Source organism: Monomorium pharaonis, chromosome 9 (genome assembly GCF_013373865.1).
Source record: "Monomorium pharaonis isolate MP-MQ-018 chromosome 9, ASM1337386v2, whole genome shotgun sequence".
In the NCBI taxonomy this organism is placed as follows: Eukaryota; Metazoa; Arthropoda; class Insecta; order Hymenoptera; family Formicidae; genus Monomorium; species Monomorium pharaonis.
This window is the reverse complement of record NC_050475.1, coordinates 4377480-4399784: the sequence shown is the minus strand read 5'-3', so window position 1 is coordinate 4399784 and position 22305 is coordinate 4377480. Positions and strand designations below refer to the sequence as shown.

Below are 22305 nucleotides of genomic sequence, written 5' to 3'. Positions count from 1 at the left end.
GTCTTTTGCAATTACTGGTGAGTCTAGTCGTTTCTTTTAGGGAATCCCAAAGAAACCGGTTTTGGTTGGATGAGCGAAGGAGGAGCGTAACTACTGAAAACGCTCGAAGCGGCGAATAGACCGCCGTTTCCGCGCCTAAGTAAATTCCGCGCGTTCCTTCCGCGGCTTCGCGCGTTTCTAAAACAGCGCCGAACTACTATTAGAAGCGTTCTCTCTCTCTCTCTCTCTCTCGGGAACTTCCTAACGATACTTCTCTTCACCGCCGTTGCCGCGATGTCGTCGTTCTCGCATGCCCGCGATCGCTCGCGAAACTTGTGCGCCTCGTTAGATTTATCCCGCCGGTCGGTGTTAGCACTGCGATACTATCGCGTAAGGCGCGGTTAGAGACGCTCGGAATGGACGTCGTTCCCGCGATACGAACGAATGGCGGAAAGTTCGTAATTGAACGCGCACGGTGTTCGCGGAAAAACTTTTGATGGAATCGGTTGATTCATACGTCGGCCGTCAGTAATTTTTGTTCGGCCGAAACAAATCAACAGCAACGGCATATGTCATGCATTCTTAAAAAGAAGTTTTTTTTTTAATTGTATTCATAGGACAATACAATAAATAAACGATTCAGTGTAAGGTATTGTACGGGGATTAGGAAAATATTCCTCCCAAACAAGCACAGAAGGTTGTGACAACATTGGTGTAAGTTGCAATACTGTATATTGCAGTGCATTGTTGCAGAGTCATTTCAAAGATATTTTTGCAATATTATTTTAACATGTTTTAAAAATATGTGAAAAATAATGTTCTCTGCTTTACCTGCGAGCATGCCAGATGGACGCGACAAAGTTTTACTTCTCGTAATTAAAAAACCACACAAGATAAAATAGAAGGTCCAGCATTGTGAAAGTTTTTATCCCACGTTTTAATGAAATGATTCTTTAAACTCAAGTCCCTAAAATTAAATTCAGAAGTGAATATTTTTATAATAACATTTCTTTGTTTTCCTCTGGCTAAATTAATTCAGGAACATATAATGTTCTTAAAAGTTGGAGTGCCAAAATAATTAACGTAATTAATATATCTAAAATATTGTATTGTAATAATGCTACGATTTCTAAAAGTGCAGATTTTACAATTGTTGCAGCAATATTATAGCAACATTTCGCCATCTTGCGATGAGATATTTCTGCAATATTGCTGCAATCCTTCTGTGCTGTATGGGCTTGAATTGGCCGAAGTTTCGTCGAGATATGCGCGCGAGTTGACGATCATTCCGTGTACATTGAGCCGTATCAATTTAAAGAAGTTTAGTGCACGATATATACCTGACTCTTCATGGGATCCGTATTTATTTGACACATATAAAGGCCGCCGTCCTCTTTCTGAACGCCCTTGATGTGGAGGTTCCATATAGAGTGGTCGCTATGGGACACCGACACCCTCTGGTTGTGCGTGATCACGTGGTCGTGTATCGCCTGGATCGCCTTCGTGTCCGCCTTTACCCAACCGACCTGGAACATCAATCGTCGGATCGTAGCCTTAATAGGCGAGGATGAGAGAGAGAGAGTGAGAGACGGGGGAACGGAGCGGAGACGGAGTCGGTACCGGAAATCGCGGTGACGGCGGCGTCGCGGATTTCGCCGAAGACGCCGCAATTTCCTCACAGGCATCCGACTGCGGAATACAAACAGATGCGGGGGATGCCTGTCCCGAGGTGTGCACGTGTGCGTACACACACGAGCGCACGCGCACACACACGTACACGTATACACCCATACACACGTACAACACGGATTGACACGCGTGATTCCCCTTGGCCAAACTTCCAGGCGGTATTTGCATTTTCCTTAGAATATTCTGAATCCTGAAGCGAGGAGCTCTCGCGTTTTCACGTGAGCGAAACGACGCCACGCATATGCGTTCACAATTGCAATTACGCTACGTATGCCCATATTTCCAACCGGTAATAAAAGAGGCAGGATGCAAAGCCCGATCGCGGTTTGTTATTATAGTTGCTTCGCCGTTATTCTCGTGTGTATACGCGCGATATAGGGCGACTACGATCGAGGATTCTCGTCCAGAAGGAGGATACCGGTGATCGTCGGTATCTTTAGAGAAATGACGATAATATTCACATTTTTCTTTTCATGAGAGATTGATAGACTTTAATTACAATCGTCAAAGATTGCTCAGCAGATGTCTCGGTTGCTTGATTTAGAATCGTTTAAAGAAACATCGATAAAACGGGTCACTTGCGAGTCAATCACTCCTCCGATTTGACTTCCAGATTTCCTCAGGAAGTGAATTATAAATGGAGAGACCGCGCGTTCTCCCGGTATGCCCGGTAACGACCGATTTCCAGTAAAACGTGACACCGTGCTCCAAATAAATTTAATTATTATGATTCCTCGCTCTCCTCGTGAAACCGTTTTAATTTGACCGATACGAGGCGTTGACGTTTATTTGCACGTAATCGATGTCCCCATTGTTCCGCGCGATTAAATTAACGGTAATAATAATTACGCAATCTGTGACACGCGATAAAGATCGAAACGGAAAACGCGGCCGAACGAATTCGGGGGAATGGAATATACATTACACATTCAGACATGTTGATATTTCGCTTCTACTTCGCCGAACTGCCGACGGAGATTCGGGTCGATGTGAAACGTAATCGTGTATTCCATTCTATAGTTTACAATTTCGTCGGACGTCAGATATGGATAGCGGAGCCCCCGCTCTACAACTCCGAGCCGTATCTGACCGACTACGAGCAAATAGCACGCCGAGGCTAGAAGCAACTGGTTACGCGATAATGCAGTTGCTGGTTATACTGGTTCTCGCTGTAGCGTAATGCAATTTGCAAAAGCGCAAAGAGAAACGATAATGTGTGAAAAAGATAATCCCACCGGCCGTGCGCATGAAATTATTATTAAATTCCGCCATCGTAAAAACGCGAATTTGCGGCTGAATTTAAGAGCGTTATGCTAGTCAAGTTATTCCGCCGTAAATCGTGCTCGCGATCGATAGCGCGATTCACTAATATGAGAATAATATAAGAATATCAGTTTTGCGAAAAATTTAGTTAATGCGTCCAAAAAAAAAAAAAGAGCGTTGAGCCGCGATCTGTATCATCTTATAGACATGTGTATCGATAAAAGTTCTCCGTAGTCGGTCCGAAAGAAGAAAACTTTGGTCAAAGTGAGCGGAAAAATTCCGCTTTTTCCGATTTTAAGTGAGAATTTCGCAGATAACACGATCGACTTTTGCGTCCGTGAAAATCGCGTGCAGATATATTATTTAACGCGCTAAATGTCTTTCCCATGTACTCGTCGAGATCTCTTTTCTCATTAGCGGAGCTACTCTCACTTTGCAGAAAAGAAAAAACTAATTTCTGAGTTAGAAATATCATTTCTCTTTTACGTCACGAGTGCCGAGATGCGGATAAATTTACGGATAAATGTCGGTTAATGCGCGGCGATTCTAACAATGCCATTATGCCGCCTCTCGTCTCGCTTGTTTCGTATCTGCTCTTGCCAGATTTTTGTAGTAGTTATCGGGCCGCGTCAGCCATTACAACGGCAAGCGCACCTCGAATAAACGTTCGCGACCGTATACCGCAAAAGTTTAACCTGGTGGGAGATATGACTTTTTAAAGGCGCATCTCCTTTCAGAAGTTAAGTGAGACCCCGCGAAGTTAAGCGAGCGTTACGACATCACAGACACGCTGTCGCTTTTCATACAACGTACCCTGTAACCTCCTAGATGTTTCACCAGACACGTGAAAGTGGCGTCCCTCCCGAGCGGCACGGTTAGATTGGTGATAGGGCCGGAAAATTCGGGTTGAAAAGCGCCGCCTGAAACGATAAAATACATACGACGTTCGTGAAAAATACATACGCCATTTGCATACCGCGCACCGCCGGCAATTTTTCGACAGCGACGTCAATTCGCCGTCGTGCAGAATGCACTTTATGCGAAAGCGAATAAACGTCAGGAGGCTGAATTGCTACGCGACGCGGCTGCGAGACGCAGGTGGAGATGCGTCTCGCGCTTGCAAATTAAACGCGCAGACATGACGTCGAATTAGCGAGAATCGCTGTCGTATATGGCGTTCACTTAAGCAAACCTCCATACTCACGAGCAACATTCGATCGACGATATGTGATATCTGCACCTCATTCTCTACTTGTTCTCGAATAGTTGTAAAAATTACAAAAGTTTTAAGACAAACAATCGTCACACGCACGATTATCTCTCCATGCTAATGCACACGTTTTTACTGAAAACAACAATTTTTACGTAATTATCGAGATTCTCATACAGATTTGTATGACTGTATTACATATTATTGTAATAATTTATGTAAATTTTGTTGTGTCTAAAGTTGATTGGCGGAAACAATATGATTTTATATTACGTTATTGTCCCTTTTATTTCTTCATTCGCAATGTGTTTACTTTAAAAATAATATGAAAACAATAAAGTGTAATTTAATTTAATTTATGTTATTTTATATTATTTTCATGCAATTTTCGAAGTAAGCACATTGCTAATTAATACTTAAAGAGAACGATTTTAACATATATATATACGACTATTATCAAATCAATTTATTTCGTAACAACGTAATTTGTGCAATGGAAATGGTATATGTATACCGTTTCCATTATCCATTATCTTCCTAATGTGAAATTATGCGTGCAGCACACGCAGCTGCCATAAATATCGCATCACACGCCGCGATTATAGCTAACGCGCCGTTCTATATGTACAGAAACACATCTCCTTTTACTTTCTCATATTTTTCACATATATTCCCGGATTATTTCGCAGCTGCACTGTGAATAATAGCGCTACAGAGATACGATAGCGTTTCGATATGACACGGCAGCCGTGGTAAAATAAGGCGAAACACGATGCGTAACGTATAAATTGCTTCGCCGGGGTTATAAAGATCGAGGGTGCGGAATGGGCGAAGAATGGGCGAAGATGTACTTGGGTTCCGCATTAAAAAGTTTGCTCGTCAAATTCTGCGCGTTTTCTTCCTTCCATGCGGCGCACACGCGAAAAGGTTCCGCCTGAATGCAAATTTGAGCATAATGCCAAATGATTTTTACGTCTCGTCAATAAACTAAACGCGAGTCGTCAAGCGAATTGAATTAATCTTGTAATCGGCAGCCGAGTATCGCGTCGAGATGGTTATCCGGTAGTTTACAGAATGATGACGTAAATGTTGATTGAATCGATCACTACGAAGAGGGACGAGTTGACGCCGGGGAGGACGAGGGGGAGGGGGAGAAAGCACTCTCTCTCGAATGTATTTTCTCGCGCAAATAGATTCTACAGAGAGCAAATAAGAAGAACTTGTGTGTGACTTTACAATACTATTGTTTTTATATTTCACGATCTTTGTGTAACAGGCTGTTTTGGTACTTGAATTCTGTGTGTCTATAAACATCATATATATATGTATATATATACACACATATATATATACATATATATAGAAAATATACCGTATGAAATGGGCTCCCAACGAGATGCACGCGCACCCGATAACATTTTCGTATGAATTTTTTGCTAAAAGTATCCGACATACAACGGGGTAAACAGGACAATGATACTTCTGCAGAAATTTCTATTTCAGCTGCTGCATAAGCTCCTCGATTTAAAATTTATTTATATTCTGCAATACGCGAGATTTGTCTGGATAGCTTTTTTATATCGTAGAAATGAAACTTACTCACTTGTTAATCGATTAAATTAAAAAGAAAATCAATATTAGATTTTAATTGCCTTTATTTTGAAGAAATATGGAATTTTCTTGTTTTCCAGCGCATATAGTAATCGTTATCTTTGCTTGATAAGAAGAAAAGGCGAATTATTAGTTTAATGGCAAGGAAATTGGTAAATCAACTTTATTATCGTCTTTTATGGCTTTCTCTTAAGCGGACAAAATCGCGTATAAATTATTCGCTAGGATTAAATATAGAAGGAAATTTTCAAAATTAGATATCTAACATTAAGCGTTTTTGAAATTGTTTCTTCAAGTTACCATATCTATGGACAGTGAGTTATATGAAATTAATTAGAATGCGACAAATGTATGAACTGAAACAATTTCGTTGTAATTCGAGCTATTAATTTTCGATTATCCGATTTCTCATTACCCTGTGCATATAACGATATGTTTGAATGAAACTTGTAACTGTAATAAAAGATCTTTAATTACATTGACATTCAAAACCCATTAAAAAGTGATGTATTGAAAATAACTACGTAAAATAAATGAAAATACAGTTTGACGTAAAATAATTTTGATTAATAATAATCTTCTGAAGTAAATTATGACTTTCGTAATGCTTCCTAAATGTGTGATAATTTCTATAGCCAACCAAATTAAAACGGTAAGTATAATTTTTGGACCTGCTAAATGCGAATATGATACTTAAAATTGTTCAAAGTCTGGGGAATTTTATGAAAATGCAGATTTTCTGTATTAAAATTTTGTTTTGAGGAAAATGTCTAAATTTTGAGAAATCGTCTAAGTAAAGCAAAATCATAGATTAATCTAACTAAGGCAAAATGACAAAATTTGGAAATGATACAACCTGCAACTAAGATAAAATCTTGGAAATAATTTAGTTAACTAAGGCACGCACACACACACACACACACACACACACACACACACACACACACACACACACACACACACACACACACACACACACACACACACACACACACACACACACACACACACACACACACACACAAAAGCTTTACTTTGAGTCCTGGTAGAAGTCTTTAATATATCAGATTTGATGGCTACATTACTTCAAACATTTTTTTACTTTTTAAACCTTCTTTTCTAAAACGCGTGATGTAATGGAACACTTTCGTTCTCAAATTTGCATAATTTACGAAAAAAAATTATTAAAATAACCTATCTCTCTTTCATAAGCAAGAAAAAATGTTCAAAATGTTGTACGATAACATTTTCCTCAAAACGAGATTTTTATGCACAAAAACTACATTTTTACAAAGTTCCCCAGACTTTGGACAATTTTAAGTGTTATATTCGCATTTAGAAGATTCAAAAACATATACACACTGAAAAAAAATGTAATATATTCAATAAGATATGTTATTGCGGGCTGCCAATTACAGATATACTCATTACAATAATATATGCTATTGCAGTATCAACATGCTTGCATTAATAGCAAATATTATTGTATTGAGTATTTTATGTAGTTGGCAGCTCGCAATCACATATGTTATTGGCTATATTATATTTTTTTCTGTGCACACATACATATATATATATATGTGTAAGTATATTACATCTAATGAAAGAAAATATGTTGTCGGTTGCAAGAAGATTATTCGAATTTGTAACTCTTAAATGCGTTTGTTTCACTTTCTAAAGCAGTTAAATGTTAAAGAAAAGGAAAAGGGGGAAAAGTTTGATCTGTTTAGTTTGCAACATAATAATAGAATCAACAAATATTAATAAGAAGAATCGCAACAATTAGCATGAATTGCCTAACGCTTTGTTGCCATGGCTGTGCGATTTGATACAGCCCTATGTTAAAAGTTAAAATACAATTCCGGAATACATAAACCGGGTCGCAGTCATTTATTTCGCGAAAGTAATGTTCGCAATTAAAGCGCCACATAGTGGAATGCACACAGTTTTAATTATTTTCAAGAAAATTTCTTTTCTTGAAAAACATTGTTATGGAGAATATTGCATTTAAATTTCATTACGAATTTAATTTTTACGTTAACCGTGGCTCATAATTAGATGATTAAAGATGTAAGAAAACTACAGATCTAGACGCAAACCAGAAATCGTAGAAAGACGTAAAGAAAAAGAAATCCGAAAGTAAAAGAATCCTATTGTCTTTTTATTTCACGCGCGTTGATGTTTCTTTGGATTTTTAATTAATCGAGCGTAGATCATAAATTGTTTTAAGATACTGTCGGAAAAGCCAGAAAGTTGTCAATAATCTATCCGCATTTTATTAATATTAAAAAGTTTCACTGGCATAAATTACTTACCGCGCGTCGTACTCGTCAACATTGCAACGGAAAGTACACGAGAAGCCACGGTTTTCCATCCGGAAACTTTGTTGAAAATTGCAAGTAGCTTATTATCGAACTTCTGACGGGAAAATAAGTTGTTATGGATATTAAATATCGTAACATTCTTCGCCGCGCAGAAACGTATAGCCCGTGGCCGAATTAGTAGCTTTCGCTTTTCGACATACGATCCTTTGCCCGTAACAAGCAGTCTTATTAAGCCCAGCGCCGTGAACTCTCTGTCGCTATTTCGAGATAATTCGGGTAATTTTCGCGCTGGGGGATTCCCATTCTTCGAGAGCCGTTTTTCGCGTTAATACCGTTACAGTGATAGCTCACTCCGGAAAATCGCGAGGCTTTTATTCACTTTTTATTCTCCCCCGGAAATTAAATTTCTATTTTTTATATTAATAGGAAGATACTTAATTTAATTATTTTAATCCGTTAAAACATTATATCAATTTTCCCAGGAAAAGCTAAAGTATATCCTTTTGTGTCAATACGTTAATAAATATTTGTTAGTTACATAAAATAAATGGCAAACGTTTTTTAACGTGTATAACATGTTTGCTATAAAATGCATACGCGAGTAGAAATGCAGGTCAAAGCGGTGGAAAATAAACTGATGGCGAGAGAAGGAAAAATAAACTATCGATTACCGCGGTGATTTGAGCAATTTATCTCATAAATAGCATTGCACCGCGCAATTATTTACTCCCTATTGGTCAAGCGTTATTTGACAATAATTTTGCGCAACATTTCGTGCACGCGCACATCGAGCGATGCAAAAGCGTATTTCATGAAATTCACGGAATACTAATAATCATCTGGAAGAAATTCTTTTGACAATGATAATTAATTAATGCTTATTTGCATATTTGATAAATTGTTTTTATTTTTTTTATATTTTTATCACATTTGTTTCATAATTTTTGTCGAATACAATGATTAATTATTTGTTCTTCCAATTTTTATTGCAAAATATTTTGTATAGTGCATTTATTCCTAACATATTATACTTTCTATAAATTATGGTATATGAATTATGAATTAACAATAAGATTTTTGACTCGTATAATGTTCAACTAAATTATTGGTTTAATTAATAAAATTTATAGTAAATTTTTTTTAAATTTTGTAGCACATTTATGCAATTAATTATTAAACTGAATCTTAACTTTTCATTCGCTAGATTTTCACCGGAGTAGTAAATGAACTTTGCATTGCACGATCCACGCATATCGCGCGTGTAATCGTGCATCCGAAGCAACGACTAAACTACTGCTGCAATGTATCCATTGAGGTAATATTAATTACATGTTTAACTCGTCGCGCTAAAATGCACTTTGCACGCGTTCACTCAGTATGTTGATAATGACAGCCTCATTTACGTATATTTGTCATATCGTGCACACAATGACAGCCAACAATTAAAATACTAAATAAAAATATCACTACGAATTTCTCAATATCAGTACAAATGCATTTTTCTCCTTGTTGAAAAATACGTCAATAGCGAACTAAAGAGAGCACATTATTTGTTTATCATTTATAATAGGATTATTGCAAAACGTAAAACCAAATAGCTTGAAATAGCAAATAAAAACGTAGAAGTACTTCTAAATACTCGATAGAGATGCTTGAGTAAATCGACATACTCACTATATGTTTTACGAACAACACGGTTAATACCTCTCGCATTGAGGAGAAAGATCGTATCCCCTTGGTCCCAGCTCTGCTTGCGCGCCTGTAAACGCACTTTCTTCCTTCGCGAGTGGCCAAAGTAAACGGCCAAACAAGCAAACAGACACTCTACAAATCTCGTCACCCAACAGCCACCACCCGCACGTAACTCTGCCCGGCTAAAGAAATATTCGCAAAGGCGACTCTCGACGGAAAGTCGTTCCCAAGTTTCAGCGTTTCATTTTTCTCGTTTTCTATCCCTAGGCTCCTTTTTTTCTCTCTATCTCTTTTTGATTTCGTTTCATTTAATCTTTTCCCTTATTCTTTTACTATTCACGTTCTGCAATGTAGTAATAATACGCATCTATATTTAATTACATTCTCTTGTATCACATTAATTTTATTTTAGGTATCTTAGAGACCGTTTTTTAAACAAAAATATGATTGCGTATTTTGGAGATTATTAAAAACATAATTTAAATTTTTCAGGTTATAAAAATCATTTAAACTTTAATGCAAAATTCACGAAATATTTACTATTATTTTAATTATCCTTTTACTATTACTCTTTATTTAATTTGATTATTTTTTAACTCTGTAATTTTATACGTTTATGAGTTACAATTTATTTCCAAGACTATTATTTTTCTAGCATTATTGTTGAATTTTCCTCTTTTCGTCTATTTTTCTTTTTTCTCCTTTTTACATCTCTCTCTTTCCATCGTTTTCTCTCAGTCTCATTTTTCCGATTGTCTCGCAAAAGCGGCTTTGCCTATCGTAACGAGACGTTTGAGGCGAGTTTTGTCGCAATTCGACGGCGGTACCGGTAATGCAAAACATAAGAGCGGAAGAGCTCGGTTATATACCAACAGGCGCGACGTTAAATTCATCGGGACACATAAATGCGAGTTGAGGGGGATGAGATGCATTGTAGGGTGGAATGCAAGGGTCCTTCTATCTGTCGCTTTTGAAAATCATTGCGTCAAGTAGTTATTTTCAAACGAACATTGACTTGCGAAACATTTTATCAAAAAGTAGCGCGGATCTTTCCGTCTCGTAAGATTTCAGATTAATTATTACATATACAAAATATACATTAATTTTATTTTATTTAGAATTATAAAATTAATTAATTTATTTAATGCTACAATCTTCTCGAGTGAAGTCTCTTTCAAAGGGAAAAGGAGGAGAGATTTGGTAAAAGTTGATGGGAGATACGCTGCGTTCACGACGAAAGCAGTACATCTCTGGTAAAATAAAAAATTTCTAAATAAGATCGGGAATTTGCATTGCAGTATCGCTTCATCGACGTCGTCGTTCACCTCAAGAAAAGCCGCGGAAAGAAAGGTCTCGTTTAATTTAACTCAATTTATTCCTTCGTTTGCCCGCCTCTGAATGGCCATCTCTTTTCCATTCACCCTTCGTTAAGCGGCCAATAAGTGAAAATTTCCGATTGGCCGGATGCTGTCTTTCTATAGTCCGCACGTTCCGGTCCTTATTTATCCCTTTCACCTGTTACCGCTCGATATTAGATGCACAATGAAGCATTTTGGAATCTTCCCGATGGGCCCTTCGCGTCGCGTTCATAATTATTGCTTTCCGGATGCGCATTCACGAACCTACTTCAACTATCCATGATCTGGAAGTTGGCAGCGTCTACAAAGTTTCTCCAGATCTGTTTTGGATTTGTTTCACAAATTATTCGATGCATTTGTGTCGCAAGAACATATTGTGCATGTCATATGAAGAACATTTATAAATTTTGCGGGTAATAATATATATTTAATAAAACGAACAAAATATTAATTACATTATAAAACATATTTTTTAAGATTAAATAAAAATGTAAATTTAAAACATGAAAAAAACTACAAATGAAAGAATAAATATAGAAAAATAAAAAAATTGTTTGGAAAGATTTAATTTTTACAATGAGTAAAGTTATTTTATTTTATAGCTAATAAATAAAATATCTTGATATATCAAGAATTATTTAATATGTAATATGCTTGACTTTTAAGAGCGTATGAAGAATATTATATGTTCTCTCTTTTTCATCTGGTTTAAGGTGTTCTAAAAGAGATATGTTCTAAAAGAGACACGTTTTAAAACTCATTACTAAGAAAAGATTAATAAGTAAAGCGTGAATTCCGAGGAAAAATCGCAATAACTGAATTATTTATGACTATCGAATTGTTAGATATTTATAGTTGTTCTGTTACTAGACTTACATACTTTTTTGTATATTGCTACGTCAGCAGCATTTATAAATCATGACTTATTTATTAATTTTTTATAGTTTTAGAATAGAATCTATTTTTAATATCTGCTTCTCTTTTTAAATACCAAATAAATAAAAATAATAAACGTTTAATAAATTTTATATAATTTAAAATAGAAGAATAGAATAAATTATTATCTTCTTCCAAATAAGCTGTTAATTCTATTTTATAAAAATGACAAAGTTTTTTTACTCATTTATTTTATAATCTTCTAAGCATTACAAAATTAAGTGCAACCGTTGAAAATAAAGAATAATATAATTTTGCCTTTTAAATTAAACGCTAAGGCCAAGAAAGATTATGTAAAAGCATGAATTTTTACCTGAAAAAACTTGAAAAGAGTTAAACGGAATCTGACGGATTAAAGCAAATTCCTGTGACAATTCGTCGAGATCACGATGAAAATTGGGCAATTTACGGTTGAATAGAAGAATATCAGTCGTTAAGGGAATGCGTATCGGGTGCAGGTGTCACGGCGCTTGCCTGTTTGCGAGAAATGGATCCGCAAAGAATATCCTGGCGCGCGCTAGCTTTCCTCTAGGAAATCTTATTTACTCGCCGAGAACGCTAGGCGAGGTCGGCTGAAATTGAGTGACGTCAGTAATCAAATGCCATTCACCCGTTATGAAGACGTTTCGCCTCGGTGGAAATTATCATGCGAATGCGCGACTGGAGGAAGCGATAAAACCTTGATAGTTTGCGAAATTTTCTTGTCTACGTCAAACTATAATATCTACCTATCTTTCTTCACGACTGCCGCCCAGCACCGCCCTTCTTTTCTCTTTCCGTCGTCGCTCGTCTCTTACGGTATCTGCAGTCTTTATTAAAATCGTAATCTTTTATTTCCTTCCGCGGACATTCGCTTGTACGTTTGAACGGTCTATTTAGCTTTTTATTAGATATAGTTATTCGAGACAAAAGATAAATTATATTCGACTTTATGCATCGACAAGGACTGCTAAATATTCATGTTCACTTTTGTACTAATTTTATTTTCCTCATTATCATCTTTTTATCTTATTACGTAACTTGTTAAAAGTATTTCCTTTTTAGTCATTTGTAATTTAAAACCTATTAATGTGATGGTGCGTATCTGCATAGATATATGTGAGGTGTGTGTGTGTGTGTGTGCGTGTGTGTGTGTGTAATAAATAATAATTATGTGTAATAATGAAGAAATTAATAGATGATTAATACGATACCTGAAATAATCCCGATTTATCGGTTTATTAATTAGCTATTGTTATCGATATTCGAACATGTAAGCATTCAAATCTGTGCTCTGATGCATTTCTGTTAAAATCATTTTATTTTTGTTTCTGAAATAAATTTCACTTAAAACGAACTGAAAATCTATTTACATCGTTACGCTTAATCTGCGAAACCTTTTAGCTTCTAGTATTAAATATTTCTGTAATTAGAGCTCTTTTAAAACCTATGCTATGAGATGGTCGATCCATTTCATACATAAAAATTGTTATACCTAGGTATATTACCGTATATATTACGCATAGATATATCTACTTTTTTAATGGTGTATGAAAGATATATGATTTTATTTATACGCGCGGATAGTAAAGTGGAATGAACGATAATATGCGTGTGTTTTAACGGAACTGCGAATGGTCCGCTTTAGTCGGAGCACGCGTTGGCATTCAGAAAAAGTAATATCTCACCGGAGTGGAAGGTCGTAAGGCCAATATCGCCGTATGTCGTGCCGTGCAAGTGTGCGTTTCAAAAGCGGATTAGTTCCAGTATTGTATTTACAGGTGGTCGTGCACAGTCGGGCGGCGGCTTAGTTGCAAAATTGCCGGTACATAGCGCGATATATATCTCATGGTTCTCGTATTCATCGGGGGTTCGGCGGCCCTCGAAATCTGCAAACGCGCGCACGCTCGCGTGACACGATAGGTATCTACTCTTATTCAAATATCACCGGGGATCAACTGGAAATCCGTTAAGAGATTTCACTAAATTAATCTTGTTTTTCCGAAATCACTTCAATTCGCATCTATTACTATCTCCCCTCCATCTATTAAAAAGATCTCAAAAAGGTACCTTATAATTGCTACAAATTAACCGAAATATTTTTAGCCGTGTTTGTTCTTACGTATAATCTGCGAGTCAGCGATAATGAAAATATAGTGCTTACCAAAAATATCGTTTGGATAAATCAGGAGCGCCAGTAACACCATTAAAAGTGCCTTTTGCCAATCCACCATTTTGCCACAATCATGGATCCAGCTGAAACATAAAATGTAATATATAATACATGTCCCGTTAAGCGAATAATTTGTTAATACATATAACATTTAATTTTAATTTCCTATACATTTTTTACGTGTTTTAATTTATATATTTCTTTGTTTAAATAATAATTTTTTTACGAACATTCTACAAATTTTAATTCATATAAAGATTACCATCTTTGATAGGAGATAATACAGTTCTCTCCTATTATTACATTATTAATTAATAAATATTGATTATATTGCATAATGCATGAACAAAAATGATATTTAACGAGAATTGCGAGTAATTAAACATGTCATGTCAGTTAATTATAGATATTATTCTGCATATCCTTTTGACGATTTATGTATAAATTATTGATGAGTATAATTAAATAAATTTATCTTTGTATTTAACGATTAGGAATCAAACGTATAATAGAAAATCAAAAATTACAAAATAATATACAATTATATAATTAGATTTACAAAAACATTTAATTGTCGTTTTTTTTTTGTCGATCAACTTTATTTAAATCGTGTACTAAGAATTACGTATAAAATAATTTGATCGTCGACATGTAAAAATAATCGATAGATTCTGAGCATTAAATCCTCTCGATTCGCGTACCGGCGACCTCTTTATTGGCTTACGACATTCGTGCGCGCGGCTGGGACAAAAATAAAAATAATAAAGTAGATGTGAAGCGTGGGAGAATATATTACTGGTGGGGACATTAAAGTCGTGTCAGCATCTGTGATGATATTCCACGGGGATATTTCTTATCCTTTCATCTAGACTTTGCGTACAGATCAAAACGTACCCGTCGTTCCTCTGGTTATATTGGGGAATGATGACAACGTTTGTTTACGCGATATTATATAAAAGATCAAGAAAGAAATACACAAACTACGAAAATAAGGAATCTCTCGGTATGCCAACACGTGCAAGAAGTGAATTCTCTTTGAATTTATCAACATATAAAATATACTTTTCTATATGAAAATTATTGTTAAATTAATGTTACAATTTTTTCAGTGATCCTAAAAGATTAAAAAAATATTAATTATCTTCACTTAATATCATCATAGTAACAAAGATTTTTTTATGCCTTTATATAATAATTTAGAATAATTTTAATAATTGCGTGAAATTGCTGGCAAAATTAATTGTATCTTGCAATAAAGGAAAAATGTAAAAATTAAGATATATGCGTATAAAAATTTATCACGGCAATAACATCATCTTTGGCGACCTGGTTGGCGCGTTGCAAGTGTTAAACGCCAATCAGGCAAGTTTCTCTTGTGCAGCAGCACACTGATAACTCCATTACGAGGCGCAACGCAGCTACCTGACTTGTTAGACACTTCGAATCATAATATTAAATTGATGTGTCACTCATATCGACCTTATTGCAGTTATATAATGACGACGATAATGCTCATTTATCTCCTTTCATTTTCAGGACGAAATGAGTCATATGATATGAACCAAATATGAACTCAAATTTAACCGATAAAAACGTATACGTAAAGCAAGGTAGACGCGTGACATAATTTAAGCAGGTCTCATACAATACCCGTATAAAAATATTTTTATATTACGGTACACACAATATTTATCGCCTTATTGCATTATTCTCAAACAAATATACAGAGTGAGTCATAAGTATGTACATAGAAACATTTATTATTCTTTTTTATTCGGGAAATAGGCTCGCGAAAACTTTCAACACGTACTTATGACTGATATTTAATAATTATAAATTTGATTAACGCCATTCTGCAATTTAAATAATTGTGTTCTTGACTGTAACGATATAAGCGTACGTCAAAATCTCGGTAATATTTAAATTCACTCTCTTTCTATCTCTACTTACGAACACAAGGCTTAAACACATTACACGCGGGCGCTTGACTGTCCCTCCGGGAAGCAAAGATCCTAACACGAAGTTGAGTATCCATGCTGTTGCACTCGAAAGAGGAGTCGTCGCGCGAAAGTTTGTCCACGACAACTCCGCGGCGGAAAACGGTGAAAGTTAGGTACATTTATCGTTCCCCCCGGTCGGATGCACGCAATACGAGCGAAGTGTATCCATCATGTGGGCGCGTGCCCGCGCGACAAGAAGCGGAATCAAGTTCGGGACTCGCGGCAAGCTCTCCTGCCCGAGTGCAATGAGCAATAACGGCGCGGCCTTACGCCAACAAGTTTCAAATGTGATGAGCGAAAAGGCGAGGGGCGATAAAACTTGACACTGGCATGGTGCAAAGTTGCCGAAACAGCACTCTCTTTCTCTCCCTGTCTCTTTCTCCCTCGCGCGGAATTTGCAACTCTCACGAGCGCGTTGTGAATGCATGCAAGCTCTCGGTGCTTCTCCCAGCGCAAATAATAATCGTGATAATAATGATAATTCCCGGGGTGTTCCAGTAAATTGTCGTAGACGCAAAATTTGTATGACGCTGAGCAAGTTTCTCGGGGAAAGATTGTGAATCGTAATGTATGCGCGCGAAAGTAACTGGAGCACTTTTACAGAATAATAATTTACATTGAAATATCGCTGTCGGCGTCGTTCTTACGATACGGACGATAGAAACAACCGCGGCTTACCCTATTTTATACCGTACGGTTTACAGCACGCTCGTCCGTGAAGCAAGCGCAGGAGCTGCGCCACGCTCATATACCACGGGCGACGTGACTTTATTCAAAGCGGATTCCGTCGTTTACTCGATACACAGGCCGGAGTAATATCGAGTTTGGATTTCGACTAACAAGAGACCGGCGGCACGAAAAGATGGCTGGCGTACAACGAGCCCCGCGTAAACAATGCCATCGAGTAATTAGACGTATACAAGACAATTCTTCCCCGACGAATGGAGACCTGCGCGTCATCGTAGACGGGACCGTATTGTTTTACACGGGTTTAGCACGACAATTCGAAACCAAGAACGAAGATGCGCCCTTTTGTCTTACGTTGCCTCTTTGTGCATTCTGTGCAAATTTTCAGTTGAAACTCTTTTGTTGGGCCCTGCCTGCCCATTTTCATTGAGCTTCGTCGGTTTCACGGGAGCAAAATGCCCTCGTTATTATTATTTACATTTATTTAAATTCTAAACGTGAAAAACGATCCGGATAAAGGTTGCATATTGCAGTCAAACATAATATTTTCGAAGTAAAGTAATATTTTCTTTGAATGCTTCTCATATCACTCTTTATATGAATTTCTCAAGCTTAACTAAAAAGTAGAAAAAAAACCTATAAAGTGTTCTACATACGCAGAAAAATATCGTTCTCGTGCTAAGAAATTTACTCGTATTACTCGATTTTAGTTTTCTTCTTATAAATAACCGTTATCTCTGCAAAGAATATTTTCTTGATAATAATCTTAAAGTATATACCGCCATCGTTTATTTGAAACAAGTAAGATTTACTTAAAATAAACTTTTGTGCGCACAGAAAAATACATTTACTGTATATTACTTGAATTACGTAAAATTACTTGTATCAAATATTTCATTAATTCATTATAAGTACATCAACTTTATTCAAAATGTATATTTTAGATCCTAATTTAAAATACTTTAGTCAAGAATATTAAGTTAAAGCAAAAGTTTGATTTGCTTATTATTTTGAGTTTACTTCTTACTGAGAAATATCACGATATAATTCTCCGAAAGAGTACAAATTACTTTTTTTAATAATAATTTTGTTAAATTTGCGATGAATATATTTTAAAATCAAAGAAATGTTTTTCTGTTAAAACTAACCGTTATTTGTTTAAAAATGGATAAATTAAGCAATCGCTTTTCTTAGATTGATACTTTTCTGTGTGCTCTGGTGCTACAATTGAGGAATTGATTAAAAAATGATACTGATTATTTGAGATGTTGGTTTATTGTGCAAACATAAATAATGGGAACGCGTTGAGAATAGCAGATTGTGTAAAGGGACCGATGTCCTTCGACCAGTCGCAAATTATTGGGGATCTCTGAAGTATTAGAGTAACCTCGCAGTGGTTACAGTCCGTGATTAGTCAGACGAGCGGAGCTAAGCCCAAGTCGTGTACACCTGAGTTCGGTAATTTATAGCTAAGCTATTGCGGTACATGATACTTTCGAGCAATGCGATTATTGCCATGTTCGTAATTGAAGATAAGAGGAGATAAGTGGAGTTTTGAGAAAAAAAACAGGGACCATCTCCATGCCGCACAATTTGAAAAATTATTACATATTCTAATCGTACATTGCATATACGTTAAGTCATAGAGCGGATTTAAGGTAGCAGTTTAATATCATAGCAATGGGAACATTCTTAATAACTTTGTATACTTATATTATTATACTTAAAATACTTATTTAAATTATGTTTGCGTCTGATTTTAGAAACAAACGGTAGCCACTGAAAATTGCATAAGATTATTATATACTATGAATATTTTATGATATAACTATTTCAAATTTAATCTAAAATTCTACGGTTTCCGCAAAGTTTCCTTTCTAATGAGTTCATTTAAACGCATAAAATTCAAATCTTCCTAATGGCAAAACTTTTAGATGCGCATAGCTGGAAATTAAACCATGCCGCAGTCATGTGATAAATGTGTCCATAATCCGAATGCATCTCCGTTGCAATTCGAGGTAAAGAACATCTTGTCATGATGAATTCTCCGGCTCTGTTTGATTATCTTTTCAGCAAGTTATCCAGCATCTCGCAAGACCAGTTGATGCCAACAACGTAAAATGGTTTCGCGCGCGAGAACCTTGTTGCACAGAAATTGAATTATTCTCGACTACGCGGCTACCAAGAATCGCGATAGAAAAAAATCACTGGCGCGTATCGCGTCGCCTTAATGCGATCTACGGTAGGTAAAGCGACGTCATGTAAAGCATAAGCGCGTGCGAATACGAGCAAATGGTTTTTACAACGCAGGCATTGTGTGGCGGTTGTAATTCTTGCCGTTTTCCAACCCCCGTCGTCACGGCGGAGCGGCATGACGACGCACTCGCACAAGAAACTAATCTGCATTCAAAATTTCATTCTTGTCGAATGTGAAATGAAATTTCCTTTGCGCTGACGTTTCGCGGGGTTGTGTCTGGGGCGTACATTAATTTAAGAAACCTCGTTCGTTTAGGGTTCAGTGCCGTTTTGCTTTGTTTCGCGTGAAACGTTCGTTTTCGCGTCCACTCGTAAATACGATTGGCTCTAGAGGAGCCGAGATGGGATACGAGATCACTGAATCAGATTCGAGCGGTTTAACTTCTCGTCGTTGACCTTGTTTCAGGATGTTCCTTCCCCCTTATGGGTGGGTAGGAGCGGCGTACTTTTTTCCTTTTTCACTCTCAACTTTTTGCGACTGGCGGTGTGGTTGGTGATGGTAACTACCGGAAAATGTCAATTTGAACGGGGCGTTTAGTATTAGTAACCACCAAGTGACCACAGAAACGTATTAAAGCGCGTATTGGAACGTATTGGAACTTACTCGCCGTGGCTTTTCGAGGCTTCTCGTGCTCCGTAATTTCACGTGTATCAAATTAAATTGAAAAACGAAAGAAAAGAAAGAATATTATCCAATATGTGACGTATCGTATTTTCGTGAAAAATAAAGGCAGTTGAAAATTTTAATCTAAATTAAACCGCACACAAAATGGATCAATTTACATAAAATTTGTTTTCTTTTTGAAACGAAATTAAATGTTCCCCTTTTATTTCGATAATTATTTTTAGATTGATTTAATTACATATCATGAAAAATATATGATTATTCGCAAAATTGTACCAGCAGAAGGTATAATAAAGAAGACCTTGTGCATATTTGAAGCATAAATACAAGATATTCCAATCTCTGTCACGCGGCAAAGGATTAATCCGAGTTTTGTAAGCTCTGGTCGCACTTGGGCGATTAAGTAATCCGAGTGATGGCTAATTTGATCGTCATTTCGCCGGCGTGTCGCGCTGACGAGAAAGCTCTGTGATCGCAATTTGTCTGTAAGCGCTTTCATCACCGTCGTAAAGAAATCGTTCCCGTTACCCGACGGAAAGTTTCTTTTTCTAATGAAGAAAGGAAACCCGCCGACTGACTGCATCTGTTTTAACGAAGTCCGCCCGGGAAGAACTCTCATTTTCTGCGCATCCCTCTTCTCCTCCGATTCAATACGCAACGCGGAGAATTGCAATGGAGCAAGAGTGTTTTTTAATTCGATTCTTTCATAAGAAAAGCGGGGAAAGGGAAGGGGGAGAAAGGAAACGGCCTTACGAACCCTTATTCAACCTGACAGGCCGCGAATAAACAGCGAATCAAACTCAGCTTCGCTAAAAGTAATTAATTAACTTGTTTGTGCGCTGAGAATCAATCCGGAAGAACTTACAGGTGTTGTTTTATTTAGAATCGTTATTAATTTCCCTTTGGGCGTGATATCGTGCTCGTTTAATTGAAGATTTGTAAATCGTCTCACCGATAAAAACATTTTTTCCTTAAAAATATTAACATAATTTGTCAACATAATTTGCATGCGATAATAAAATTTACTTGAGTGAATAATTAAAGAAGATAAAAACAATTGGAGAAAAGAGAATTCTCTATACACTATCCTGAAATTTAATTCGTGTAACTATTTTGAATAAGCATTTGTTATTATAATGACATTTGCTAGTAACGATTAATATAATTTATATGCATTTTTTGTACATACGTATTTTCGATATTTCATAAAATCTTTGTACTGCATTTTGTACATTATCCCCCCTTATCTTTGTAAGGTATTAAATGTTATCTTTCTCTGCGTCAGGTCACGAAGTCGTCGCTGCGTGTCTCTTTTTCCGAAACGCGGAGAAAGATGAATGAAGATTCGGGTAACGAATACGAAAGGGACCCCTCCTTCTTTTCGTTCCTATTATCAGTTACTGCTTTCAAGAAAGGAAGGCAGGAGGAGGGACGAGCGGCTCGTTTTGACCCCACGATAAAAAGAGCAACGACTGCCGTCCGCGATATTACGAAAGGGCTACTATCATAGCAACAGACGCTCTTGGTGCTGATAAAAGATGGGAGGGGTATAATCCCCTCGTGTCTTCAGGTTCGTCGGCCGACGATGGGTCTCAATGTCTTTTCTGCCTACCTTTGCCCTTCCTCACCTCGCGCCTCCAGTATTCGCTGGAAAACAGTTTCGAGCACTTGACGGTACGCACGAAATGCGAAGATTCCGCGCGCGACCCTAAAGATTCCGTTTTTTTTTTTACTCTTTCCCCGCGTTTTCTTCAACGTCAACGACCTGCAGCGCGGTTGCGATAACTCGTCGCGGATAATCGCGCTCGCTCGTAACTGAAGATTAGCTCTTCGAGCCAAGTCCGGACAGACATAACTATAGATGTAAATGGACCGAGCGCCTACTATGCCAACAATCGCTTAAGTGAGAAAGCCGAGATAAACAAAGAGAGAACTCAGCGGCTGTTTCTCTCTCATTTGCAAATGCATAATGACATTTGATGTAATAGGATATCCATATACATGTTTGCAATGAAATTTTGCAGATTATTTTGAATACTAAAGAGAATTTAAGTATTCAAGAAGTATTAAAGAACTTGTATCAAGAAAATCAAAATTTTTGTTATTACTTTTTAAATTTTAGTATTACAACAGTAAGAAATAATAACAATGTAAATTAACTATAAAAATGAAATGTTACAAATGTTTGTAAAGATATTAGCTTCTTTGTCTTTCTATTCTCGTTCTACGTTTGATGAACGATAAAAATAAAATGATGGAAAAGCACGCTAATAATTCTGAATACGAATCAACTATTTCTATGGTTTATTTAAAGTATAACTTAATGCTAATAATAATAACTATTTGTAAAAATGGCTGTAATACATTCTTACGAGGAGGAATTTAGAAAATATATTTCTGTAATCGTATTTCCTCGAGATACATGAATATATAGATAAAGGTAAGAAGACGGATAAATATTCTCTCGGCCGCGGAGCATAGAATTCCTGTATATAGATCAGCTGCGATTTTAGCGTGATAAAC

At 36.6% G+C, this 22305-nt stretch overlaps 1 protein-coding gene across 4 annotated transcripts in view; it reads right to left on the bottom strand.

The window, feature by feature from the left end:
* The window catches only part of LOC105832567 (lachesin), a 73781-nt gene that overhangs the window by 31862 nt on the left and 19614 nt on the right, over window positions 1-22305 (bottom strand). For 3 of the 4 annotated variants that reach the window (XR_004964525.1, XM_012673660.3, XM_028193049.2), the window contains exons 2-4: window positions 14206-14297; window positions 3745-3851; window positions 1320-1505 (exon numbers count right to left, since the gene is read on the bottom strand). Coding sequence is in view for 3 of the 4 variants with exons in the window: in XM_012673660.3 (XP_012529114.1) it covers window positions 1320-1505; window positions 3745-3851; window positions 14206-14275 (363 nt within the window). In the remaining variant the exon portion in view is untranslated. Of the gene's footprint in view, window positions 1-1319; window positions 1506-3744; window positions 3852-14205; window positions 14298-22305 lie in introns of those variants that run through there. The other variant, XM_036291652.1, reaches the window with a different exon arrangement.